The following is a 27,383-nucleotide window of genomic DNA, read 5'->3' as shown; positions in this document are numbered from 1 at the left end:
GTTATGTTTTCATGTATTTTATTTTCAGTTTGAAAATTTATATGTTGTAATTTTGCAGTATTCGATGAAATTAAATTTTCCGTGTTATAAATTTACAGCGTTTTTTATTTTAATTTCAAAATAGGTTGGAGTTGTGAATAGTGTCATTTATTAGTTGCGGCCCGGGCCGCAACCTGCAGGGTTACAGCAGTTGTGGCCTGGGCCGCAACTGTAGAGGAATGATGACGTGGAGGGGACTTGGGGCCGGAAATGGGGACGGGGTTACTGATGCCCTTACTCCCCCACCTAATTAATACAGCATTTTCTATTATTCAATCGATATTGAAATGCTTAGACCATCCACAATAGGCGCCCAGCGACCGCCCAGCCGAGCGCCGGCGCTGGGCGGTTCGCTGGGCGGTCTATTGCAGTCGCCCAGCGGACGATTGGAGAGAGAAACCGCGCAGCGCTGGGCGGTGCGCTGGGCGATCCGCTCGGCGCTATTGCAGCGCCCGGATCGCCCAGCGCGATTTTTTTTTTAAATTCGAATTTTTGAAATTCGAATTTTTTAAAAAAAATCAAATATAAAAAAATATTATTTATTTATAAAAATTGTTTTCTATATATAAAAATCAATTTTTATAAATAAATTTATACTAGAAATTCGTAATAGCCCATATATATTTAATGGGCTTGCGAATTTATGAAACTCATTCTTGGTTGTCTCTCTTTTATAGAGACATCCTTGAATGTTTTATGTTCCACTTTCGATGTGGGACAAACTCATTCAAGGATGTTTCTCTTTTATAGAGAGATATCCTTGAATGTTTTATGTTCCACTTTCGGTGTGGGACAATCTCATTCAAGGATGTTTCTCTTTTATAGAGAGATATCCTTGAATGTTTTATGTTCCACTTTCGATGTGGGACAATCTCATTCAAGGATGTTTCTCTTTTATAGAGAGATATCCTTGAATGTTTTATGTTCCACTTTCGATGTGGGACAATCTCATTCAAGGATGTTTCTCTTTTATAGAGAGATATCCTTGAATGTTTTATGTTCCACTTTCGATGTGGGACAAACTCATTCAAGGATGTTTCTCTTTTATAGAGAGATATCCTTGAATGTTTTATGCTCCACTTTCGATGTGGGACAATCTCATTCAAGGATGTTTCTCTTTTATAGAGAGATATCCTTGAATGTTTTATGCTCCACTTTCGATGTGGGACAATCTCATTCAAGGATGTTTCTCTTTTATAGAGAGATATCCTTGAATGTTTTATGTTCCACTTTCGATGTGGGACAAACTCATTCAAGGATGTTTCTCTTTTATAGAGAGATATCCTTGAATGTTTTATGTTCCACTTTCGATGTGGGACAATCTCATTCAAGGATGTTTCTCTTTTACAGAGAGATATCCTTGAATGTTTTATGTTCCACTTTCGATGTGGGACAATCTCATTCAAGGATTTTCTATAAAATTGTATTTTAAATTATGTCATTTTTATATTTTTAAGATTTTAATTATGTCTTTTTTTTTTATTTTTTAACTTTAAGTTGTAATGTTATTTTAAATTTTCATTTGTAAATTTAATTAATGTAATTTTTTTTAATTATGTAATTTTTTTTAATTATGTACTTTTTAAATTTTATTAATATTAGTGAATTTTCCCGTATATGTCTCGTAAATTAAATTTCGTATATTGCGTTATTGTTAATTATTGCATTTTGTATATATTTGTTAATAGTGATGTGGATATTATGTGGCTAGGCTATGGCTGGGCTATTGCTGGGCTATTTGCTTGTTTTGATGATGTGGCAGGAGGATTTTTAGTGCTGATGATGTGGCAGTGGCTAGGCTATGGCTGGGCTATTGCTGGGCTATTTCTATTGTGGATGGCCTTAAAGACAGACGACAAACGCTTAGTAATAAATTAGAGATGATGCTCACTTAGCTCATTTTTTAATTGTTTTACAAATTTTTGAGGGTACATTTCGCTAGAAATATACTAGTATTATTTTTATAAATTAGAATTGTGGCTAGATATGACATCCTCATTATTAATGCGTTAAACTGATTAATTATAAAAACATAAAAAACTCTAAAGAATTGAGAGATGATGGAGAGAAAACAATTTATGTGGGAAATGATTTTGTGTCAATAGAGAGAAGCTAGTGTTAGGGAATAAAGAAGACCTCAAGATTACTTTTAGGGTTTAGGTGAAAAAAAATAGTCTTGATGACATTTTTCATTTCTCAAAGAGAAAATAATGTTAGGACATACTCCGTTGAGTATTTATTCATTGGGGTACCAAAATACACAAACCCTAAAATCGAAAGATCATTTATAAAGAATACTGTAAATAAAATAAAATATAAATAAGTGTATTTTTCAAACTAAAATAAAATAATGCTTAGTTAGGTATCAACCTAATCAATCAATTTAGGTACAGTTATAAATTCAATCTTGTTAGGAAAAACATAGCTTTATTTTGAAGAAAATATTTGACCTTCTAGAAGGAGCATGCATAACCCTCAGATTAGGATGACTCATGATATTGAAATTATTATTTTCTTTTAAAGAATATGATAAAATATAACTTGAATATACTAGTTTAGTCGTATTTCCCATTTTCAAGGCTCAAGTGGTCCATCTACTAAATCAAAAGATATTTCAAATTAAGTGAAATTATTTGTTAAATACAGTAGCATATTGTATTATTCATCATGTGTGGGATGATGCACATAGCTAATGCAACATTTTTAACACGTGCTATAATTTAGGAAATAAAATAAATGATGATCCTATAAATGGCGGCTGCGGTCCCGCCGTTTTTTACACTTGTCGACTTCTTGTGTACTTTTCCCTTGGACCACTATTCTGCATTCTAATTTCTTTCCTTCATTAGCTTTGCTGAAAATAATACTATTACTATTTATATTTTAATAAATAATTATTAATACTAAAATACTAGAATCCCAAAATTATGAAAAAGAATACCACAGAGAAGCGGATTAATTTCTCAAAAGAATATAATATAACCAACATGAATTTCAAATTTTGGCAGTATTAGATTGCTTTGAGAGAGTAAATCCTTCCTACCAAACAAATGAACCCTTAGGATTTGATCGAGTAGCATGTAGGATTACGACCAATGTTAAAAACATTGAGGTCAAATAATTTATTGGACCCAACAGAAAATAGGCCAGCCTCGAGAATTTGGTCTGATAAATACATTATTATACAAATATAGACAACATTTTCCAACTGGGTAGCATCAAATCTACCAATATCTAACAACGAAGTCATGCAATAAGCCAGTAGGATGATAATGGACAAAGTTCACATATATACATACACCTATCAAAACTGGAATATTTAGATATATGTCTTCATGAAGTCGTCCAGATTCATACCCACGCCAAAGTAACTCCAGATAATGGAACATTCTATCTGCAAAATGGATATAGTATCACAATCAACGAGCAGCAGTGAGATGCACCTTCTTACAGTTCCGAACGCAGTCCCGATACCGAAGAATCACTGCTAAAGATCTTCAAGTTTGGTGAAGTGCTTTCGGATTTCTCAACTATTCTTGAAAGGATGAGGCGTGCTATGTTCTCAGCTGCAACGGCGCTTGTTTCCATGGTGCTAGCTGCATTCTCGAACGCGTTGACATAGTATAGATGTTTACCATCTAAAATGAAGGGAGCATAGGTCTCTGGTGCATGGTAATGAGGATAAGCAGCCCAGTTGATTCTGACTGTCTCTACTCTTACACTGTAATTCAAAGCGCAACGCCAATAGTCAGGAAACAAGAAAACCACTGAGAGTAAACCACGCAACATAAGTGTGATGTTTAATGACGGAGAAACCTATGTTAGTTCGTGATGATTTTATGCCATTGTTACTTTCTTACAGAAGTAGATAACTTCCCACATGCTCCACGAATTCGTCAATTGACATTCTCTGTTCTATTTGACATACAAAGTTGCTGATATAGTAAACAATGTGATCAAACTTAGTGGGGTGAAGTAGCTTTGCGACTTAGTTCACAAGAGAAATTAATAAATGGCTCCTGCAACCGTTTTCATTAATGATCCTACCACAACGAATCCATTATTATATCTCTACAACATTCAAGCATTAAAAAAAATGAAAGAGAAAAGGAGAAGGCCCAACTAAGTGATAGTAAGTTTAAGATTCTACCATCTGAAGATTACAAAAATGTTTGTATTATCATTTCATTCAGGATCTATATATTTCTACGATCAAGTTAATCAGATACATCATCTAAGTGATCACAACCTAATGCTGTTTTGAGATGTTAGGGATCAGACACTTAATTGGAATCTACCCTCTACTTCACAACTATGACCTTGCTTTCAGAAGTTTGGCATATTGATTCATACGATACAGTAGAACAAATCAGTAAATCTATTTTCTTTACTTTAATAGTTCCCATAAGTTAATTATTTTGATTCAAAAAGAATTTTATTAATGACCTCTGCATGATTAATAAAGTTATACTATATGACAACAAATTACATGTTTTTATGACAAGACGACACTTATAGCTACATCAAATTATCAAATAAAAATATTTTACTATGTTTAATACAAATGTATTATTAGAAGAATTAAAATTAGAATTTATAAAGCTTTAGAAGAATTTCAAGGATAAGTGTTAATAAATTAATAAAACAGACTGTTGAAATAAAGCCAATCAATTAAATTGTATATCATGACGAGTAAACTAATTACCTAAAAAAGAAAGGCTGGCTTGGATCTTAAAGCCAATTCAATTATTTAAATCAGACACCTTTGAAAGCCCTTGGCAAGGCTGGCGTGGATCTTAAAGAAGACAGAAAGTGGCAGTTTATGATGGCTCACACTTCTAGCATTGCATAGTAACAAAATGAATTGGATGCCTTTTGATTTATAAGCAATTAGAAGTTACCTGAAAATCTTATCCAGTAAGACATCTGCCATTGCTTGGCGCGAGAATATCTTGTAGGTCATATCTTTCTCATGTTGCTTAAGAACGCTTATGCATGTAAATGGTAAATCACCAGACTCGATGGTACCAATCAGTTCTGGGATATCAGATACCAGCTCTAGCCCGAAATATGCCTGATCAGAGCAAGTCATCAATCTAGAAATATGGTTCACATCTTTAACACAAATTTAGGACTTGAAGATGCCATATAAGATATACTCACAGGATTTAAGAGGCCCCTAACAAAAGTTGCATGAGTGTGCTGTAATTTTCTTGGAGGTATGGATATTGCTGGATTAAAAAGAATATTCACTTCATCCAAAGGTGTGGCCACCACTGTGACTTGACAGTTGTAACTCTTTCCTTTCGTGGAGTTCAGCTCATAAGCATCTCCAAGGTAATAGACAGATTCTATTTCTTCATTAAGGTGTAACTCAACATCCGAACGGTTGATTAATCCAGAAGCCATCTGCCAGTTTCCTCCTTCAACTGCCCATAAACCACCTCCAGATCCAGCCAATGAAACTCCGCCAGCAAGCCCACTGATGTTCACACTTTGACCATAATTTATTCTGGTGATCACCTGAAAAAAGAAGAAAGGGTTTTGCATTTATTTGAAAATATACCAAAAAATACTTTTGGATCCCTATACCTCTATCAGTGTGTGTGTGTGTGTGTTTACAAATTAGAAGGCTCCTGTGATTTCATGAATCTAAGGTAATACACCAATTCTTATGTAATTCTTCCAGCTCCGCTGATATTTTTAACTAATAACAATCGAATAGTTCTAGCATTTCATTTTCTATAAACAACATGGGTAAATAACCATGAAGTGATTACAGCACTACTTCAGCCTATATCCCTATACATCTCTCAATCAACCATGAAGTAATCCTCGTTCTAAGATAAAAGACTCCTATCAGTGGAACCATTGAGCAAGGGGTGCATGAATTCAAGAAAATACTCCAAGGATGCAACATTGAAAGTAGTAAGATTATTTCTGGCAACTATGAATTACAGCACTGTAGCACAAAACTCAATCCACCTTTTCAATGTACCAATATCACTCCACATTTATTTGCAAGTCATTTACATTTTCTTCAAAGAGGAAAAAAGAAAGGAAAGAAGAATAAGAAAATCAGTCTGCAATCTGCATACTTAGCAATAGTAGACTGGAGGAAAAGTTCAAAAATCTGACTCTACTAAGAGCATCTCCAAGGGAAGAGGTAAAGAGAAATAACAACCATGTTTACCTTTTCTATATAAAATTTCATTCTCCAAGGGAAAGGGTATTTGAGAAGGTATTATACCTTCTTTCATTTTGAGAAGGTATCTTTACCTCTTCTTGGAACAAAAGATAAATAGTTAGTTACTTTATTTTTCTTTTTCATTTACCTTCTTCTCTTGGAGTCCATTACTTTTTGAGAAGGTATAATTACCTTTTTGAGAAGGTAAATGAGATATAAACCTTCTCAATTTACCTTTTTCCCTTGGAGATGCTCTAAGTGAAATCTGGTGTTGGTTTCACACTAAGTTTCCTTCAATAAAAACCTAGAAAACATTCTTTGCAGTTGCAATGTATAATATTAGTTGAATAATATATTCTGTATTCATTCCTAAAAAATTAGCTTAGAGATAATGTTATTTTCCGTCCAAATGTGTTTACCCAGAATTAAGCAATCCTATGCAAATCCTATCCGAAACTGCTATTCTATAACTGAAGATTGAGGAAATCCTCATAGCAGAGTAAATAAAAAGAAAGAGGTTTCAAGGTTCAAAGGTTCTGACATCAAGATCTTCATGATCTTTACAAGTCGTATACACATGGGAAGGGGATGGTGGCTATGTGCTGTTAAAATCATACTGGAATAATGTTTGGACGTGAACAGTTTCTCCAGTTCCTGAAAGCTACTTAGTTACACAAGTTAAAAGCTACCCTAGAGAAGAATGAACTGTTGTTGCCACTGTAAAGTTCAAACCTGCAATGCTTCATGCAGCTAATATGTGTTGGAAATTTTGGTAAGTGGTAACATTCTATGAAAAGATGTGATCATTTGTGGCAGCATATGATTATATCAGATGTGCTAGAAAACATAAGCTAAAAGCTAAGGTAGAGCAACTGAGCAACCAAATTATATGTTAGCACATTAGAGATATATTCATAATGAAACAAAGGCATATCTACACAAGGGCAGGAGCAAATCACAAGCATTTCTAAGGCCAAGTGAGCTAATGAGTTGTTCATCTTTGTCTACAACTGATAGAAAAAAATCTAATTTCAGCAAAAACAGGAAAGCTGGAAATTAGTATTGTACTCACAGTCACAAGCTCTTGAACAAGAATAGAAGATAATCCAACTTCCTCCAATTTCTCTCCTAAGGTGATTGTTGTCAGATTGAATAATCCAGCCCATTTAAGCATCGCTTCGACGCTCTCAAACACTGGTCGAGATTCTAGACCATCATAATACCTCAAAAATTTATTGATTGTCGCCTACAAGCCATAATACCATACATTTTTATATCAGACTAAAACATAAAATAACGATTGAGCGGTACAACAGCAGCATATTCTGGTGTCACAATAGCAAACAGCATGCTGGAACATCAGTATGCAGATAAGGGGGGCATTTACTTTTGAGGATTAACCTATGGGGTTGTTCGGTTTGCAAAATTATATCTTGAGATTAAAAATGTGGTGTGTTTGGTTCATGAGATTGAATGCCACAACTTAATCCTAAATGGACAATTACGCGATAATTAGTCATAGTCAAACCCCTCTAACTAAAATAATCTCACTACTCAATCCTAGATTATATTTTGGTATTTTATCTAGGAAACCGAAGATCACCTATATAGAAAAAATAGTAGGTACTTAGTTTACTAAGATAGTCTGGAACTTTGTGATGTCTTCTCTTTCTATCATTTGAGCTAATTTGTCTTGATTCATGTTCCATGGAAAGGTTGGGAATGGAGAAATCCAAAAATTAGGATAAAAATTCTCAATCATGTATCTTATCAATCATGAATAATAAATGCCCCTAAGAATTTGCATAATTTCATGTTCCAAAACATAATAGTACTCCGTATGTTTTATAGGCACATAGAATCCTAATTTCACTTCTGATTGCAGCAAGAACAGCAGCAACTTATCCTACCGGGGCACTGTCCATATTTCAAAGGATCAGTAGATGCAGCTACACACAGTTAGATACCTCTGTTCCATTCAAAATATTGCTAATTCAAGTTAATATAAACTTCAATCCTATCACCCAAAAAAAACATACGCAGATAAAACTCTAAAAAAGATGAATAGTAGCACGCGATATGAACTAGGTACCTCAATGAAACTATTCATCCGGAAGAGCGAAACGACGCCGTATCTCAACGCCATGATGATCGAATTAGCAATCGAGACAAGGCGTTGGACAATCGGCAGCTTGGAGTTGGAATTGAGCGTCTTGTAGACGAACTCATGGCCGTTCCATATGCCGAGGGAGAGGGAATCGTCGGAGTGGCTAGGCACCTCGGGTCGTAGGCCGAGAAGCAGGGTGTAATTCCAGGCGTAGTAGTTTTTAGGGTGGATGATGGATCCGCCGGCCTCGAAAGTCTCGCCGGAGATGGTGACGGTGGCCAGCCGGCCCCCGACAACGCCATGGCGCTCGAATAGTGTGATCTGGGAGATGGCGTCGGGAGGGGAGTAGTGGCGGAGGAAATGGGCGACGGAGGCGCCACCGATGCCGCCGCCGATGATGCAGACAGTGTGGGAGTGGGCGTGGGATTGTGAGAGAAGGATGGTGCAGAGTAGGAGGGCTGTGATTTGGGGATTCATCAGTGCAATGCTTTGATTGATTGTTTAGCTGAGCTCAGTGTTTTCAGTTTTGTAATGCCGAAGCTGTTAAAGGTTTGACTTCAATAATATATCGATCCAAGTAAACTCGACTATATTTATTACTTTAATTTTTAAAATTTTGTTCCTAATTTACATATTTGAAAAATATGGGAGTTTTATATTGCTAACTACAATTAAATAATAAACATTAGATATTCAAATAAAGGACCTAGATCATCAGTCTCGGAATATCAATACGATCAACAAAAACGTCAATAAGGGTATTAAAGTCAATTTACAATAAATTAGTTGTAATTAACTTTTGAAAAATATCACATAACTTTAAATGCATATAACTTTCTTGATTTAAATTATTTTTTCACACAACATATATCAAATTATTTTTTCACACAACATATATCAAATTAAAGATAATTTCATACGGATTCTAACGAGATCTCACTTGCATATGTTACGATGTCAAAATTTGAATTTTTTTTGAAAATTTTCAATTTTTTCGTACAACAACAAATGTCAACATTGTATATAAAATATGTCAATATAATACATGTAGAATGTTATTCTTAAAGCAATGAGTTGACATTCTGAAAGCATTGTGTTGATTTTTCAAAATACTATATTGACATTTTCATCAAAAACCCTAATTTGATAGTTTTTTTATCTTTTTCGATTTAATTAATAAAAATGAAAATTACGTTTGGAAAATTTTAGATCACTAGATTTCTAAAATTCTATGGTCTTATATTAGTAATAGTTAGCACTAGAAAGTGAATTAGTAATTGATCACACCATTCAAAATATTACTTACTACTATACTAGTTGTACTAATTATTAAATTACGTACACAAAATTCAATTAGCAGATATCGATAGCTCTCAAATTACTTAGGCCGAATATCCAATGGCTCCCAATAAGAAATCTAAAGCGAAGGGCGCCGCCGCCGCCGCCGCCGGACCGCCTCAGCCCGCTGCCGAATATCCGGCGTGTCTACGGTGTATACCGCCCTCTTCCGTTGCTATCTCTGTCCATGCGAAGCCCGGGTCTAGACTTGCCACCATCACCGGTACTAACCATAATTTTCTCCTTGTACTTTTTATTCTCATTTTTATTTGTTTTTTGGAGGGGGAGGGGGGAGTTCAATTCAATTAATCCATCATGATCACTTCTGAGCTTCTGATTCTGATGGTGAGGCGAATTTTTGATGGTGATGAATGCTGGAAAATACAGATCACGACACAGAGATTTACGTGGTTCGATTTACTGAGGTAAATCTACGTCCACGGGAAGAAAAGAGGGCAGAGTTGTATTGCTTGATCTGTTTTCTACAGCTTACAATACAGACTTGCTATTTGATATTTGATCTCTAGAGAACTTAACCCTTTTCTATCTGATCTAAGTTCTATTTATACATTGAACTAAGATCGTGGCTTGCATCACCACTAATGATGGTTGTGGATGTCGTGGAGGTCATGGAGATCCTGCATGGGTCCACTACCTCTTTGTTTGGTCCGCTTATCCCGCATGAGATCCTGCATGATTTGACACCACTAAATAGATCGTGTAGTGGTCATGAGATCCTGCATGGGTCCACTATCTCCCAGTTCGGTCGAATACTGAGACCGAACTGCTGAACTATTGCCGAGCAGCTTTTGCCGATCTGAGAGTAGAACTGATTGGTCGGCTTTTACCGAGCTGTAGGCTGGGGCCGAACTCTTTGGTAATGCCGAACTGATACTCTTCCTTGGGCTTTGGGCTGATGGGCCGTCACTGCTATTGGGCTTGTTTAGTACGTACCCCATCACTACCCCCCCCCGAAAGGCGAAGTGAATCACTTCGGCGAAGCGAGTCACTTCGGCATTCTGGATAACTGAAACTGATGACCGATAAAGCCGAGCAGGGTCCCGAAGTCATCCTGCCGCTGTACGGCCGAGAGATAGCAGCTCGGCTTCAGAGTCTGCCGGTGCTTGAGGAGCTTGCTTCGTCCTCGGTCCTGCTTTCTGCAGACCAAGTTCGTAGTTGCCGAGCTGACCGCGATGAGAACATGGAGGCTATCTTTGCCTCCATAGGGTCAGTTTCACCCGCTCCAATTTTCCATGGAGAGGGTGATACCGAGCAGCATGAGCGGCAGACCGGCGATGAGCAGGCCGAGCAGGAGGCGCAGCAGATCGGCTACGGTGGCGCCGAGCAGGCTGGGGAGAGCAGGGAGGCCGAGGCTGAAGCTGAAGCAGACAAGGAGAAGGAAGCTGAACCTCACCGAGAAGGCGGAGACGAAGCTAGCGGAGTATGATTTCGTCTTCCTTCTCTTAGTTTAGTTTCTTCCTTTTTGTAAAACGGCCTTGAAGCCCTTGTGTAGAAAATTTTTTTTCTTATGAATGAAAAAATTCTTCTTTCTGCTCTTGTGTCTTCGTATAGCCTTTCGTACTCTCTTACTCCTGTTGTGGTTTACTACCTGCTCGGTAAGCTGAAATGCCGAACTGACGTAGCTGCTTTGTATTCTTAACTCTCAAGGAGCTGGAGGTACTTCACTGGAAGCGGCTGTACTCTTCGGCTTTAGACGAAGCTGAGAAAAGAGCTATAGCTGACCAGATGAAGAATGACGAACTCTTGGCTCGTTCAATGAAGCTGGAGGCCGATAATAAGGACTTAGAGTCCGAAAAGAAGGATCTGGAGGCCGAGCTGAACACTGCCGTCGCTGAGAGGACTGCGTATGAGGATTTCATCTGCAGGCGTGGGGGAATGACCATCTCTGAAGTTCAGGAACGAGTTGACGAACTGTGGGAGGAATATCATGTACTCCGGAGGAACAATGCGCTGGAGAGCTCGGCTTGCCAACAAGTCGTGAAATCATTGCGGCGCTGGGCTTCTCGGTACGACATCATTCTTTCCCGGCGTCCCTCAATCGAGAGATTCCTTAGGCATTTCCCGTCAACAGATGGTCACACTCCAGCTCAAACCCCTGATTCACTTGCTCAAAACCTTACTCCAAGTCAGCAACGAACTCAGGAACAGCCGGAAACGTCAAGACAAGGATGGACTGAAGTTCGTAGAGGAGCTGTGATTATGAGTGAGCAAGATCAACAAATGCTTCGTGAAGAGACTCTTCGCCGCCGAGGTGCTAGAGCTTCCCGGGCTCAGGGAAGAGGTGGTAGGTCGATTAGAGCATCTCGTCGACCTGCTTATTCTTCAGCTGCCGAGAACGCCCGAACTCGGCTTCACGAGGATTTTGTGAATAGGTGGCTCAACTTTAGCAACCCCGGACAGTAGAATAGTCCTTTGTAATGGCGTAACGCCATTTTGTAGGGTAGCGGAGTTGTATGCCGAACAAGATTTGAAAAATGAAATTTTGTTTTCGCTTCTAACACTGTATTTACAGCTTAGCGAAAAAATTTCATCGTACTTGTCCTCGGTCTTATGAAGTAAACTTCTTTGACCGGACTTGGTCCTTGGTCTGATGAAATAAACATCTTTGACCGGACTCGTCTTTGGTCTGATGAAATAAACATCTTTGACCGGACTCGTCTTTGGTCTGATGAAATAAACATCTTTGACCGGACTCGTCTTTGGTCTTGATGAAATAAACATCTTTGACCGGACTCGTCTTTGGTCTGATGAAATAAACATCTTTGACCGGACTCGTCTTTGGTCTGATGAAATAAACATCTTTGACCGGACTCGTCTTTGGTCTGATGAAATAAACATCTTTGACCGGACTCGTCTTTGGTCTGATGAAATAAACATCTTTGACCGGACTCGTCTTTGGTCTGATGAAATAAACATCTTTGACCGGACTTGGTTTGTGTCCTAATTTGGCGAGTTTTATCGCTCGGATCGGACTTTCCGTTGTCCTAATTTGGGGATCGGACTTTCCCTTGTCCTAATTCGGCGAGTTTTATCGCGTGGATCGGACTTTCCCTTGTCCTAATTCAGGCAAGTTTTATCGCGTGAATCGGACTTTTGTTGCAGTTCGTTTCAGACGAAGTGCTTGATTCTTAAGCTGAATTGTGGTCTTGTATCCTCTTTAGAAGCTTGGACTTCACAATCGTTGGCTTATTGCAGTTCGTTTCAGACGAACTGCTTGTTTAAGCTGAATTGTGGTCTTGTATCCTCTTTAGAAGCTTGGACTTCACAATCGTTGGCTTATTGTTGCAGTTCGTTTCAGACGAACTGCTTGTTTCTTAAGCCGAATTGTGGTCTTGTATCCTCTTTAGAAGCTTGGACTTCACAATCGTTGGCTTATTGTTGCAGTTCGTTTCAGACGAACTGCTTGTTTAAGCTGAATTGTGGTCTTGTATCCTCTTTAGAAGCTTGGACTTCACAATCGTTGGCTTATTGTTGCAGTTCGTTTCAGACAAACTGCTTGTTTCTTAAGCCGAATTGTGGTCTTGTATCCTCTTTAGAAGCTTGGACTCACAATCGTAGGCTTATATATGTTCTAAAAAGGGGATCAGCCTTCGAAGAACAAGATACCTCAGTAACATTTGTAAGAGACGACACGCACAGAGACAGACAAAACACACAGACAAAACGCACAGAGACAAACAAAGACCAAGCAAACCAAAGAAAGCACATTGACCGAACAGGACTCAAGATTGACTGACCGGACTGTCTCTTACAAATGGAACTTCTTGAGGTTGGAAATGTGCCATGTTCGGGGTACCTGTTCTCCTGACTTGTGAGCCAATTTGTAAGACCCTTTGCCGAGGACTTCTGACACCCGATATGGATCTTCCCATGTGGGTTCGAGTTCGCCCAGCTTTTCTGCTCGGCTTACTTCGTTGTTTCTCGAGACGAGATCTCCCACTTGAAATTGCAGCTTTTTCACCCTTTGGTTATAATACCGGGCTACTTGCTCCTTGTACTTGGCTGCTTTTATGCAGGCCAATTCTCTTCTTTCTTCGGCCAGATCTAGTTCGGCTCTCAGTCCGTCATCATTCATTTCTGAGGAGAAATTTAGAGTTCGGGGACTGGGTATGCCGATCTCAACCGGAATCACGGCTTCAGTCCGTTTGCTTGTGGGTGGGAGACCGAGCTTTTAAACCTCTGCTCTATGACTTCAGAGACGATTTAGTCTTCCCGGTAGGGAGAGCGTCAATAGTTAGGATTACTCCATCATATTGCGGCTCGTTATCGTCTTCGGGATCCTGTTGCCTTTTCGGATCCTGAGGAGCGCAGTTCGCACCTCCCTGCTTTTTGTTCTTTTTCGGCTGCTTGCTTTGGTATTTTTTTAACGTCCCTGCTTTCACAAGGGCATCAATACCTGCAGCCAAATGTCGGCACTCCTCGGTATCGTGACCGTAGTCTTGATGGAAGGAGCAATATTGATCCTGAGGTCGGCGCGCGGCCGATTTCGTCATCCGCTTTGGTTTTTCGAACATATCGGAATGCAGTTCGAAAATTTCCGCTCTTGACTTGTTCAATGGTACGAACTGAGCGGGCGGCTTCTCAGGATTGAGACGTGGCCCCAATCGGTCTTGCACCGGAGTCCTTTGAATCCTTTCAAAAGGAGTTCGGCGAGGATGTCCCTGATCGCCAAAAGGAGTTCGGCGAGTTTGTCCCTGATCGCTATGATCGGGCTTCCTCCTGTCTCCTCGGGATGAGCTGTCTAAAGACCGTTTGCGACGGTCTGCCTCATCGGCACGGGAGAACTGGTCCGCAATGTCCCACATCTGTTGAGCTGTTTGCGGACTGCATTCCACGAGCTTTCTGTAGAGAGCTCCGGGCAGGATTCCATTTTGGAATGCCGAAATGACAAGTAGATCATTGAGATCATCTACTTGTAGGCATTCCTTGTGGAATCTTGTCATAAAGTCGCTGATCTTTTCGTCGCGACCTTGACGTATAGAAAGCAGCTGAGCCGAAGTGATTCGGGCTTCCGCTTTCTGAAAGAACCTCCTGTGGAAAGCATCCATTAGATCTCGGTAAGATCTAATGCTGCCTTGGGGGAGGCTATCGAACCACCTTCTTGCGTTCCCGATAAGCAGCTCGGGAAACAGCTTGCACATGTGGACCTCATTGAGACCCTGGTTCGCCATGTTATACTGATAGCGTCCCAAGAAATCATGAGGATCCACTAACCCGTCATAAGTCATCGACGGAGTTCGGTAGTTCTGTGGCAAGGGAGTTCGGGTGATATCGTCCGAGAACGGAGTTTTCAATGCTCCGTACATGGCGAACCCGACATCTCTTCGGTATGGAGGAGATGGAGATCTCCTGTGATTCCGGTACCGAGGAGGAACAGGAACATGTCGGGGTTGAGGATTCTTCTTCCTGGAAGACACGGCACTACTGCGGTAGTGACTTTCATGTCTGGATGAGGAAGGAGAATCCACCGTTTTCGTCTTTGGCTCTTGGCTTTTTTGCAGGAAGGTTAAGAACTCATCCTGCTTCTCAGCCAAGAACAGCTTGACAGCCTCATTCAAATCAGGCTGCTGGGAAGACTCGGTGTGTGGACCTTTTGAGCGGCTTGTTCCTTCATCGTGAAAACTGAAAGTAGATGTCTCCCGAGACTGTTTTCCGGACCTGCGGGCTGGACTAGCTTCCTCATGGTTTTCACGAACGGTATTACGGGTAGTGTGTGATCTGGTATGCATTTTTTTGGGGTGGAAAAAGGGTCAAAAATTCGCTTTATCACAAATTTGGTTCTCTGTTTCCCACAGACGGCGCCAGTGATGGTGAGGCGAATTTTTGATGGTGATGAATGCTGGAAAATACAGATCACGACACAGAGATTTACGTGGTTCGATTTACTGAGGTAAATCTACGTCCACGGGAAGAAAAGAGGGCAGAGTTGTATTGCTTGATCTGTTTTCTACAGCTTACAATACAGACTTGCTATTTGATATTTGATCTCTAGAGAACTTAACCCTTTTCTATCTGATCTAAGTTCTATTTATACATTGAACTAAGATCGTGGCTTGCATCACCACTAATGATGGTTGTGGATGTCGTGGAGGTCATGGAGATCCTGCATGGGTCCACTACCTCTTTGTTTGGTCCGCTTATCCCGCATGAGATCCTGCATGATTTGACACCACTAAATAGATCGTGTAGTGGTCATGAGATCCTGCATGGGTCCACTATCTCCCAGTTCGGTCGAATACTGAGACCGAACTGCTGAACTATTGCCGAGCAGCTTTTGCCGATCTGAGAGTAGAACTGATTGGTCGGCTTTTACCGAGCTGTAGGCTGGGGCCGAACTCTTTGGTAATGCCGAACTGATACTCTTCCTTGGGCTTTGGGCTGATGGGCCGTCACTGCTATTGGGCTTGTTTAGTACGTACCCCATCAGATTCGTTACTGCATTTTGAATTTTGATTTGATGGAAACCTTAGATATGAACGACAATGCGGTAGGAGTCCAGATTGATGCTCCCGCTAAAGACGGCGAAGCTAATGCGGCTCTTCTCGATTACATTAGCTCTGTAATTCTCTTTTCCCGTTTTAGGATTTCTAGTATATTCATTAATCAAATTATTTTTTTTCCAGTTCACGGTTTGATTTAGTTAGGTTTTCTGACTGAACTAAATATGTCGCATTTTATTGAACTTAGAGCTTGGTATATAGGATAGGAGGCTACTATCTATTAGTCTATTTGAAAATAGCACTTTCATATAGCTTCTCGTTCATTTCTGCGGCGAAAAAGTAACATAGCCGCCATAATAAGAGCAGGCGAAGCAGCTAGAGAACTAGCTTTCCTGTGTTCTCCAACTTGTATGGACGAGAGGAGTGTATACCTTTGATCATATGGATCAATTGAGAAACAAAGTGTGCATAGCTAGTTCTCCATTGCTTGTATGGATTAGAGGAGTATATAACTTCGATGATAGGGATCAATTGAGAAAACCAAGAGTGCTTAGCTAGTGCATGTTATTAGTAGTGTAAACTTTGTCGGAGATTGATGACCATACTATAAGAGTGCTGCATATTGATGATTCAGCAGGAGTGAGTAGTATGATACCAGATTTTGTTACTCAAAGAATTTCACATATGGTATTATGGATTAAGTTTATCTCTCACGTCAATCTACCTAGTGCTTTGTTAATTTCTGTAGTTCAATGTGAACCTTGAAATATTCAGGTTCATCTTTCCTTTCCATTTTCTTTGTCTTTCTTTTCTTCTCCAAATCACTTTAGATTTTTGCTTATTTTTTTGGGAAATATTGATGTAATCAACACTAGTCAAATCCCCAAATGTATATCAGCTGAAACTGAATTGCTGTTTTGATATACAAATAAAGAGGATGTCACTTCTTTCTTGAAGCTTAGTGTTTACTTTTCCTTAGGACATAAAGCCTTGTTTTTTTGGACATTACTTATAATTCCACCATCTTGTAAGCAGGTTATTGGGGTGAAAAAAAGGCAAGTTTCAATAGGTTCTGGCTCGAAGTCAAGGGATAAGATAGTGATAGTGGAGGAGGTAACTTTGAAGACTGTATTTGATGCCCTAAATAGAGCTCTAATGAGCCAGTGATGTACTTTGCAGACAGTTTTGTACGACATATGAGGCTCAGTTCACTGATTTACTGTATTTCTGTATAACTTAATGTATAAGGCTCTTTGCACTATCCAGTTATCTCTGTGTACATAATCATAGAATATAGTAATATACACTAAGTTTACATGATGACCTGTGCATACTCTATTCTCCCCATGATTAAGTTAATAGTGATTTAAGCAGAATGGAGGGCAATATATTGTATTTAGTCATCAAGCATTGTTAGCGCTAGAATCTTGATTGGTAGCAAAATCAGATCAAATCAATAGTTCGGTAATTTATACGAAGTATGCAAAATCATAGTTTAGCTAAAGTTTAGGAATTTACTGGCAAGTGGCAAATACTAAGATATAGGAGATATGAAATGTAGGTGACTAGTATAGTGCTCAAGAAACTAGTGTTCAAATTTTCAATAGTTTTAGGTAGTCTGATTCTGGAAAGAGAGTTTGAAATAGAGGATCCGGCCAAATACCATTATTATGGCAAAAGCTAAACAATAGTTCAGAACTTGAATGACCAACATTAGGTAAAGAAGAATAACAGAGTCAAATGCAATATCTGCATCTGATCATAGACAATGGGAAAGCAACTAGTGTAGTTAACTAAGCAGAGACAAGAAGAAGCTGGAAGCTGTTTCAGATGTCAAGCCGATAATCTTGTGGAGATGGAACTTCAGCCCATCGTTTCCTGCTTCTCTTTGCTCTTTCTCTATCTCTTCTGCAGACTTCATCAATGTCTCCTGGCAGTACCCTTTGATCTCAACCACCTCCAGCGTGTCTATTTCTCCCACCGCCGCCGGAATCTCTTGCAAATGCTGGCAGTCATCCAAAACCAACCACCGCAGCCTTGGAAAATGATCGCTGCTCTCAACCTTCCACTCTCTCAGATCATACACTGTCTTGAGCACCAACACTCTGAGCTGCTGGAACTCCCCCTCTCTCGTCTCCCATATCTCGCCGTCAAAAGCGCCAAACAATAGCTTCAGGTTTTGAAGGTTTTGCAGTCTTCCAATCACTGAAATCTTCTCCCATGGCAAGTACAATCCGGACAGAGTGAGTTCCTTCACATTTGAGGGAAGGCTAATATCCACGATTGTGTTGATGAAGCTGCCTTCCAAGTGTAGCAACTCGAGCTGAGTAAAGAAGCTGAAATCAGGATACCGGAGCTCCCCCGTCTCTTCCACCACAAGTGGAAAGCACTTGCATTTGAGTTCCCGAAGATTAGGTGAACATTTCAGCATGTTTTCGTCGTTTAGGTCCCGAATGGTAACCTTGGAGAGGAACTCAAGGTTATTGGGTTGGGAGCTACTTTGTTCGCCAAAATACACTTGGGTGTTTACATTGATGTATCTCAACTTCTTCATTCTGGCCATTGCTGAGGGTACACATACCAAGTAGAATTGAGACATCACTTGGAGAAATTCTAGGTTGACAAGGCTGCTGAGGAAGGCTAGTTTGAGTTCCTCAAGTTGTGGTGACGACAAGCCATATCCTATTGCCAAGCATCTCAGGTTATATAGATGTCTGATTTCATTCAAGCTCCCATAAGAGACCAGTCCCTGCAAAAGGAGGACTCTCAGTAGTTTCATGTTGAGGAAACCGGATGTTGGGAAACAGCCGAGAATCGAGCGGATATGCAGCCCAAACAGAGGCGATCTTGGAGAGCTTGTGAAATCACGGATACATAGGCGCTGGTGCTTCTTGTTTATGGAGTAATTGCTGTTAGAAGAAAGAAAACAAGAATCAAATCATGTGCTTCAGAAGATTAAAAATGAGTTAAAGAGGGTTACTTGTCCACCACTGTATGTAAGTTTTCTTCCTTGCATTTTTTCAAGCAGAACTCATGCAATAGATCATGAACAACACAATCTTTAATTCCACCATCTGTTCTACTTCTTGCAACAGTTACAAGGCTCCTATCAATCAGCTCCTTTAAGTATTTTTCTGCTACAATCTCTGTCTTCCTCATCTCTTCTTTGCGTATGAATCCCTCAGCAATCCAAAGCCTCAGCAGCTCCGCAACGAGGATTTGCTCACCTTGTGGAAACACTCCAAAATAAAGAAAGCACGGCTTCAGGTGATCTGCTAGATTAACATAACTGAGTTCCACAATTTGCATCATCACATTGTCTTCACCAGCATGCATATATTTTGCTAAATTTCCTTCCACTTTTCTCCATGTACTGTCTTGCTTGTTCATGCTAGAAAGAATTCCAGCTACAACAACAACTGCAAGTGGCAACCCTTGACACTTTCTTGCAATTCTTGTTGCAGTCTTTTTCAGATTTGGAGGGACAGGTTGGTCTTGGAACACTTTTTTCCTTAGTAGTTTCCAGCAATTGTTATTTGACATAAGGGGAAGCTCACATATTATACTGTCAGGTGGAGCCACTTTCCTGTTCCTGCTAGTCAACAATATCCTGCTCCCGTTTTCGTTATCTGGGAAGCATGCCTGTAAATCATCCCATGCCTCCGAACCCCACACATCATCCATCACAATTAGGTATCTTCTTTTATATAAAATTTGGTGAATCACTACTTTTAAGCTTTCTTCTCCGGTATTGAGCATGTCTTCCTTCTCCAACACCACTTTTAAGTTAACAAGAATGTCAATCAACAGATTTTTCATTTGGTATTTCTGGGAAACTACACACCAGGAGCATACATCAAACTTATGTATAAAAGAGGGATGATTATACATTTTCTTGGCTAAAGTTGTCTTACCAACACCAGGCATCCCACATACGGCTACAATTTGCAAATTCTCCAATCCACCATCGAGATACTGCAGAATTTCCAATTCCTTGTCCTCAAAGCCAACTACATCTTCAACATTACTACTGCTCTTGTTTTGTATTGATAGTTGTTCGAATTTTAAGGCAACGGCCTCAAGATTATTTTCACTTCCTTGGATCACTGGCTTGATAGACTTAATTTTGTTGATGACATGAGATATGTTGACGGAGAAATACCTGCAAGAAGCATCTCCAACCAAGAAAGAGTTGATTAAATACTCTGCTTCATAGGCAAGTCTTATCACATATCCTTCCATCCCCGGAAGTCGAGACCCCTTGATCAAAGAGATGGAAAGCCTTAGCTCATGCTGCAGCATTTTGATTTGATCCTTCACATGAGCAATCATATCATCCTCCCTGCTCAATAGATCTCCGAGATCATCAAGTAAAGAATCGACGATAAAGAGAGAATCCCCTGCAGCTGTCTTCGGAGTTGCATTCGGTTCAGTAATAGCTCGCTTGATGATTCTGGATTTCAAGTCGTCCATGCGTCGTAGAAGAGATCCAGAGCCCTCTTCAACAGATTTGGATATTGAATCAGTTGAGAAAATGATGAGATGAACCAAACTCCCAGCTTTATTGGCAACTTTCTCAAATTCTGTCAAGAAGAGATGATGAGTTTGTTGATCATGGCCAAGAACAGCGAGAAGAAATCTCATCATCTTTCTTAGAGAGTCAATTTTATCCTCAATTGGATTCACCGAACCAGGTCGGTTATGCAGCAAGCGCAGAAGCATATCCATGAAGGCTGCGATCATCCCATTTTTATCGACTGGATCCTCGTCGCCCCTCTCGAACAACTGGTGTTTCTCTGGGACGACGAAAACTTCCTGCAACGCGTGGGTGAGAGACGCCACTTTCTGGTCGTGTTCAGCAGTATTTTCAGGTACGAGGTTGGAGAATTCAGGGTTCAGCAGCTTGGCCCGGGTCAGAAGGTCGGAATGTGGGGTGAGGTTTAGTTTTAAGACATAACCGTGAACCACAGAGAGATGAAACTGAGACCACTTAAATTTGAGTCTCTCTCTCTTTTTGGCCTTTCTCGTCTTCCTCCATTTTCCCAAATGATCAAACATTTCTGAGAGTGTTTGTCGAGAGGAAGAGTCCATTTTCTTTAGAATGAAAAAGTGCTTGCAGCTGCTGCAATTCCAACTTGTAACAAAATAAGAGGTGTGAAAATTGTGATCATAAAAGCTTGACGACTTCAACTTTTTGAATATGATTAAAGTAGCGCAATTATTTAAGCAGACTTTGTTTCATGCAATTTTTTAAGAATTGTAACAACTCAGCACTCACAAGGAAGGTGCCAATTTTTTAAGAATTGTAACAACTCAGCACTCACATGATTGAGACATAAATTGGAAGCTTCGACTTGGACCAATGTGGGTGGTTAATGAAAGAAAAAATGGTGTAGCAAACATGATTGAGACGAGACAATGGAAAGAATCATTCACAATGCAGACGCGCAGAAATCATCATGTTTGCACTGGATTGCCGTGTGTTCAGTCAATATTTGATTGTCATTTTTCTTGATCATTTTTCTAGTTAAAAACACCGACTTAAATATTGTTATGAATTCAAGCAGCGATCGCCAACACAATATTTTACCGAGTCGGACCAGATCACAGGCCGGTTCGACTGGACCAATCTAGTTTAACAAAGGTTGAGTACATATACAAGCTAAAATACTGCATCAACGATCACACGAGAATCTCAACAAAGACTACTATTACAATTCCTACAAGTAAATAAGCTTCTTTCATTTTTTACAAAAACGATCAATCACCCTTGCAAAAGTGCATCTTCATCTGGCAAAATCACGGCCAACAGAGAGTACTTCACCCGCAGCGATATTTTACCCTTGTCAACAACGAGCCTGGCACCCGACACCACCCAGTACCCGGGCGTGTCCTGAGGTCCCCTCATCATCTCCATCGTGTCAACAAACCTGAGAAGTTTAGCGGTTTGTGTAGACATTGGAGGGCCATCAGGGTATAGAGCAGAATTGATGTTAACATCCGATGGCTTCGGAGCAGCTTTCTGTGCACTGGAGAAGTGGCTGCTAATTAAAGTTGATATAATTCCTGACTTTTGAGCCAGTACAGGGGAGCCGTCCCACTCTGGTTTCTTCACCACTGTTGCACCACTAACTCTGGAGAAGTGGAGGCGTAGGAATAGGACGTTTCTCAAGCCAGATTCCTTCACTTCAAATTCTGCTCCAGTCACTATGGCGAGGTCGTCGTCTGACTCCACGGGTGCACTGCATACATGTGAGAAACTTTTCCACTGGACCTTCTCGTAATACCTGCGGTCCACAGAGTTACTATTCCTTCCACCTGACTCATTATGAAGTTGGAAGCTCTTTGGCAAGGATGAGAGATGTTGCAAATGGATTGCCAAGCAATTACTTCTTTTTCCTTCTAAATAGAGTCGCAGCCCGGTTACTGGTTTATTTCCCACATCCACCTATTCAGAATAATTTAGCGGCAGAATATTAGCAATCATCATTAACTTTACTGACATTGATCAGAAAAAGACAAGGAAAAGGAAAAGGAAAAGGATAAGCTATATGAACAATCAGCTCTGATGCAATCAATTATATGCTCCCTCCGTCCACCGTTTAAAGAACCCTTTTGATTTGGCACCGGTTTATTTGACTTTGCGAATATGTTGTGTGAACTTTGGTTGAACAGCAGTATCTTATTCAGTGATTGATTCCTCAAAGTAAAACAAATCTTTTTAAGACATCGAGCAGGGACCTAAATCTGTTTTCGAGGAGAGTGATTTTATCTATAACTACATGCATGATCGGCAGATTGTGCCCACATAGATAATTAGAGTTTTTCGTAGTCTTTACCTCATCGGTGTTGACATAAAGCTTGGGACCCATCAAACTGAATTGCAAAGAAGCAGCGCCGTGCTGCTTTCTATCAGGGCCAAGGGGGACATCACCAAATACAGGTGCCCATTGCCTTGGGAGCTGGAATTCCAAGAACTGATATAATTCTTCAATAGGTGGCTTGTCTGCAGACAGTGAAAGAGTTCTGATAAGATGGCGAGAAAGACGCTACAGAGATAGAGAGAGTGAACTTTTATTTCATGAGGATGATGGCTACTCTATTATTACGTCATGATTGCAGATTTCAGTCACAAAATGAACACTATAGAAAGCACATCATGGAAAATAGAAACACATCATGGAAAATAGAAACACATTACCAAGAGTAAATTGGTTTTTATTTTTTGAAGCGAACAAAAGCAAATGATCAGCAATAATGGAACTTTTGCTTACATCGCAAGTATAGATTGATAGCATGACCAAGGAATCCACTCCCATCAATTCCACTCAAGAGTGATGCAATTGGAATAAAAGACATAGATATCACTTCAGGCTCAAGCTGAACTGTCTGACACCACTTATTATGAGGCATATTTCTTTCACTGCTTCCACCTCTCCTTCTCCAGAAGAAAGTTATTTCCTGAAATTATCATAATAAATATGCATACAGTTAAAAATGTTAGTCCATTTAAGAAGCTTTGTACTAATCTGACATTCATCAATTTATATTGCGAAAAAAATTACCTCTTGGTTAGAGTGGAAACTTGGTGTACTGGGATCCAAGAATGCAATTCCTCTATCATTAGTCTCACGCTGAAAATAAATAAAATGACAGTATTAAAATGTCACAGCAATATTGTGTTGCAGAATATAGTGTTACTTTTTTTTATTATTAAGGTTGGGGATTTGGGGGTGGAAGCATATCTAGGAACTGAAAAGGAGGCCAGGTAACGTGGATAATTTTGATATGAGCAATTATAGGAATACTGAGAATCTAATGAGGTGATTGATTCTTACAGATTCATTTAAACAAAGAAGCAGTACAACAAAAGGTAGTCATCTGAGGTGAGCTAATAGAAGCAATTATTGCTTTTCTTTTTAGAACCACACTTTAACATTTATCTTTGATAAAGATTACAGATCAAGTTTGAACCAAGTGTCTAAACACTCTAAACACGTCTCAAGCTAACCATTGAAATGTCCCATTCTAGTTAAATATACTATCTCAACATGATTCAGATATTCTTTGGACAAGAAACATGTTCGAATATCAAATCCTTCACATTTGTGCTACTTAAATTATTTTTACGTTTCAAACGGGAAATGAAACTGTCACGCTGGAATTAATATTTTGAATGGGTTAAAGAGTTGAGGAGTAATCATTACAAAAGTTAAACAATCATTCGTGATATGGACTAGGTTCAGGCTTGAATATTTTATGACAACTGTGAGAGTTCTGATTTATAGAAAATAAATGAGGTCAGGAATGCAATCAACACAACATACCATTTCCCTGCCATAAGCTTTCTCAGGATTCACACTAGATTCTCCACTGCCATCAGCAAACCTCTTGTCTGCCACATCCTTCAATCTTTTCTGCACATCAGCGGGTTGAAGAGGCGATGAGTATTGCTGCTTCAAATATACAACATCCTTCCCCCCCATCTTCACACCAACAATGATATGGGTCCCGAACTTCTCAATGAACCTGCATATGTCATTGAATATTACAGATATATAACTTAATACATACTTGTATGCAGTTCTAAAAAAGATTGAGATGGGTACCCACAAACCATCGTTCATTAGCAATAACCGGAAAAGAATACGTGGCAAGAAAGAAATGAAAACAGTGTACACTCACAATCTTCTGACCTTGATAATCAAATTCTTATTTCAGATGAGCAAGCTACACTTTTCCAGTGAAAAGATAATGAAGCATTAAGAGGATAGCAGTATGATCGGTCACACAAAGTTCAGCGAGAGTCAACTAAAATGTGGTAAAGTATAGTAATAAATATTCAGAAAGCTATCAAACTACTGAGAAGCAGGAGCAGTTAAGTAGAGTTAGTATGAACATGGCAGAAAAAAAAGTAAACAATGCTCCTTGCTCACCTTGCTAGAGCAGCGGGATCCCAAGACGATGGCACTGCTTGTTTAACATGATCTTGGAGTGCTACTTGGGTCTTTTCTAATGCAATGCTATAGAGGCTAATAAACACCCCATCAAACGCAAGAGATTTCGTAAAGGCAGCATCTTTCTGCCAACAACCAGTGAACTCAAAGGCCGCATTGAAATGGCCGGTCGGAATTTTACCTGAAAGTGATAATTCCTGGTTGAACTGTTCCGACATCTAGAAAACAGCGAAGAAAAGATCATTACTACTCGACTCATAAACATCTACAGCTCATAATCCATCCACTTCTCCTTCTCCCTACTAATCCAACCAATTCATCACATTACAATCGAAAACCCTAAACATTCAACTACACCAAATCACAGCTGCACAAACACAATTCAGCTTTTTTGAAATACACAATTGATCAAATTTCAAAAATCGAAGAAGCGCATGACAATCACCTGCTGGAACGAAAAAACATCGGGGCTGAAGCGCACACGGTCGCCCTTATCACAATTGATCGACTTGGGCACATTCTGCACCAAGGTGCCGCCGGGGATGGCGATGTCTCTGACCTGACCGTCGTCGATGGCGATCAGCCGCTGCTGCTTCTTGCAGTACTTCAATCGGAGGTCTAGAGTCAAGTCGTAGCCCAAACCAACACACTGCACCGCCTCCTCCGCCGCCGCCCGCAGCCTCATTGCTATTTCCTTCCTATTACTGCTGCTGCTGCTCCCACCTCCGCCATTACTCGCCATGGTGGATCAAACCGATCACAACCAATTCCAGAAAATGGTGATCGGAAGCAGAATTATGGAAGAATTGGGAAAGTCGTGGGTGTGTGAATAGAATTGGTGTGGGCGTTGAAAGAAATGAGAAGATGAATTGGAGACTAGTCAAAAATTGGAAGATTTTTTAATTGAGGAATAATTGGGGGTATCAAAATCAGTAATGGTAGGTGGTGAGATTGTTTGGAGCTTCTTCATTTATTAATTTATACTTTAAAAAATGATTGGACAGCTTCCTTCTTTAGTGCTTTTAACGAGATGATCAGCGACTGTTTGCAGGAAAAATGGACTCGCGGCGGCTGTTGGAAGTCAAAATCAGTCTGCTTCTCTCAAATTCAATAAATATTTAAAATTTACAAAGAAAAAACCATTTTAGATTTAGAGGGAACGTCCATTTTAACTTTTATTCGAACAGGAGTCGAGATCGTTTTACGACACAAAATTTGGCGATTTTGTTTAAAATTCAAGAGATTCTTGAAAAATAATTTCATCTATATATACTATACTATTTTTTCTGTTCTATTAAGATATTTCTTTTATACACACAATATAAGAAAATATTCATATGTTTGATAGTGGTAGATCCTTAATAATATGGCTTTGTCCATTTGTTGTCTTAAAATTAAAGGTGCTACTATTAAATTTGACAGCAATCTTGACTCAATTAGTAAATTAAAACATTATCAATTAAACACTATATAAAAGTTTATATTTTGTGCTACACATATAAAAGTTTATGCTTTTGTCCTAAAAATATTTTGCGATTTTGGGTCATAATATTATGAATATGTTTAATTGGCCGTGTATGCTATATGTGCACGTGGTGTGCGGCCAACCAGCTCTCCATTCTAACTTGTTGAAAATATTAGGCTGAGTGAAGAATTGCGAAGCTATTTAAAAGCAAATAGGTTAGAAGCTATTCCAGAAAACATTAATTTTTAGTTATAATTTGCTAATAATTCTTTAACTTTTTATTCCTTCTATCCATCAAAATCCAATACGTTTTATCATTTTGGATTGAACGCCATTTAAATAGATATTTACCTTTTTTTTTCTTTTTATAAATGCACCCCATATACAGCGGAGGAAATGCTAATGAAATATATCTTGTTCGTAAGAATATTGGGTTTCTAAGATCCAATAAAAAAATTGGACTGTTAAATAGCCCGTACAAACTCATAAAAGGAATTCTTGCAAGGAAAATACAGTAGTAAGGCCCATCTAATAAATTTTTATTTAATTAAAAACTTAAGTTAAATAATTTCTTATAAGATGTAAGCTACTTATTATCTGAATTTGGGTTGAACGATAGGGTCCAATAACTTCTTAATTCAACCGGGCTCGTAATAACTTTATTTAGTCATATACCTCTAATATATAAGGCATCAAGAAAATACTTGGAACGATTTATTTCATAAAATTTAGTAAATATTTTTGTTGGGATTAACATATGTTTACGAATTTTTATTCGGACAAAGAATTATTTAAATAAAAAGGCATTTATTTATGAAGCGAAATCAAT

General features: G+C 39.3%; 4 protein-coding genes across 4 annotated transcripts; 1 reads left to right on the top strand and 3 right to left on the bottom strand.

The window, feature by feature from the left end:
- Nucleotides 1-3,137: 3,137 nt before the first annotated feature.
- Nucleotides 3,138-8,876, bottom strand: LOC121769750 (farnesylcysteine lyase). Its single transcript, XM_042166502.1, has 5 exons — nucleotides 8,319-8,876; nucleotides 7,299-7,472; nucleotides 5,203-5,562; nucleotides 4,941-5,113; nucleotides 3,138-3,760 (listed from the first exon to the last, which is right to left on the bottom strand). The coding sequence occupies exons 1-5, from the start codon at nucleotides 8,808-8,810 to the stop codon at nucleotides 3,487-3,489; spliced, it is 1,473 nt and encodes a 490-aa protein (XP_042022436.1). The 5' UTR covers nucleotides 8,811-8,876; the 3' UTR covers nucleotides 3,138-3,486.
- Nucleotides 8,877-9,731: 855 nt separating this feature from the next.
- On the top strand, nucleotides 9,732-17,393 carry LOC121772126 (UPF0235 protein C15orf40 homolog). Its single transcript, XM_042169115.1, has 3 exons — nucleotides 9,732-9,894; nucleotides 16,163-16,251; nucleotides 17,168-17,393. The coding sequence occupies exons 1-3, from the start codon at nucleotides 9,732-9,734 to the stop codon at nucleotides 17,297-17,299; spliced, it is 384 nt and encodes a 127-aa protein (XP_042025049.1). The 3' UTR covers nucleotides 17,300-17,393.
- Nucleotides 17,394-17,768: 375 nt separating this feature from the next.
- LOC121772125 (putative late blight resistance protein homolog R1A-3) lies at nucleotides 17,769-21,331 on the bottom strand. The gene is made up of 2 exons (XM_042169114.1): nucleotides 19,113-21,331; nucleotides 17,769-19,041 (listed from the first exon to the last, which is right to left on the bottom strand). Exons 1-2 carry the CDS (start codon nucleotides 21,221-21,223, stop codon nucleotides 17,922-17,924), a joined length of 3,231 nt encoding a protein of 1,076 aa, XP_042025048.1. The 5' UTR covers nucleotides 21,224-21,331; the 3' UTR covers nucleotides 17,769-17,921.
- A 385-nt stretch (nucleotides 21,332-21,716) lies between these two features.
- LOC121772699 (MACPF domain-containing protein At4g24290-like) lies at nucleotides 21,717-26,058 on the bottom strand. Its single transcript, XM_042169895.1, has 7 exons — nucleotides 25,535-26,058; nucleotides 25,069-25,307; nucleotides 24,460-24,661; nucleotides 23,698-23,766; nucleotides 23,407-23,593; nucleotides 22,972-23,138; nucleotides 21,717-22,580 (listed from the first exon to the last, which is right to left on the bottom strand). Exons 1-7 carry the CDS (start codon nucleotides 25,829-25,831, stop codon nucleotides 21,897-21,899), a joined length of 1,845 nt encoding a protein of 614 aa, XP_042025829.1. The 5' UTR covers nucleotides 25,832-26,058; the 3' UTR covers nucleotides 21,717-21,896.
- Between the last annotated feature and the right edge of the window lie 1,325 nt (nucleotides 26,059-27,383).

Source organism: Salvia splendens, chromosome 16, assembly GCF_004379255.2.
Source record: "Salvia splendens isolate huo1 chromosome 16, SspV2, whole genome shotgun sequence".
Classification (NCBI taxonomy): Eukaryota; Viridiplantae; Streptophyta; class Magnoliopsida; order Lamiales; family Lamiaceae; genus Salvia; species Salvia splendens.
The sequence above is the reverse complement of the archived record's forward strand: the minus strand, read 5'-3'. Positions and strand labels throughout refer to the sequence as shown.

Bases quoted from the DNA above. Each gene is read 5' to 3' on its own strand.
- LOC121769750 (XM_042166502.1), bottom strand. From the start codon at position 8,810: ATGAATCCCCAAATCACAGCCCTCCTACTCTGCACCATCCTTCTCTCA. The intron at 5,563-7,298 runs GTGAGTACAATA...TTCTTTTTTCAG, and splicing joins TTGTTCAAGAGCTTGTGACT to GTGATCACCAGAATAAATTA. The intron at 3,761-4,940 runs GTAACTTCTAAT...TTTGAATTACAG, and splicing joins TTACTGGATAAGATTTTCAG to TGTAAGAGTAGAGACAGTCA.
- LOC121772699 (XM_042169895.1), bottom strand. From the start codon at position 25,831: ATGGCGAGTAATGGCGGAGGTGGGAGCAGCAGCAGCAGTAATAGGAAG. The intron at 25,308-25,534 runs GTGATTGTCATG...GCTGTTTTCTAG, and splicing joins ATGTTTTTTCGTTCCAGCAG to ATGTCGGAACAGTTCAACCA. The intron at 23,767-24,459 runs GTATGTTGTGTT...ATTTATTTTCAG, and splicing joins AAGCTTATGGCAGGGAAATG to CGTGAGACTAATGATAGAGG.
- LOC121772125 (XM_042169114.1), bottom strand. From the start codon at position 21,223: ATGGACTCTTCCTCTCGACAAACACTCTCAGAAATGTTTGATCATTTG. The intron at 19,042-19,112 runs GTAACCCTCTTT...TTCTTCTAACAG, and splicing joins TTACATACAGTGGTGGACAA to CAATTACTCCATAAACAAGA.
- LOC121772126 (XM_042169115.1), top strand. From the start codon at position 9,732: ATGGCTCCCAATAAGAAATCTAAAGCGAAGGGCGCCGCCGCCGCCGCC. The intron at 9,895-16,162 runs GTACTAACCATA...TGGAAACCTTAG, and splicing joins TAGACTTGCCACCATCACCG to ATATGAACGACAATGCGGTA. The intron at 16,252-17,167 runs GTAATTCTCTTT...TCTTGTAAGCAG, and splicing joins TTCTCGATTACATTAGCTCT to GTTATTGGGGTGAAAAAAAG.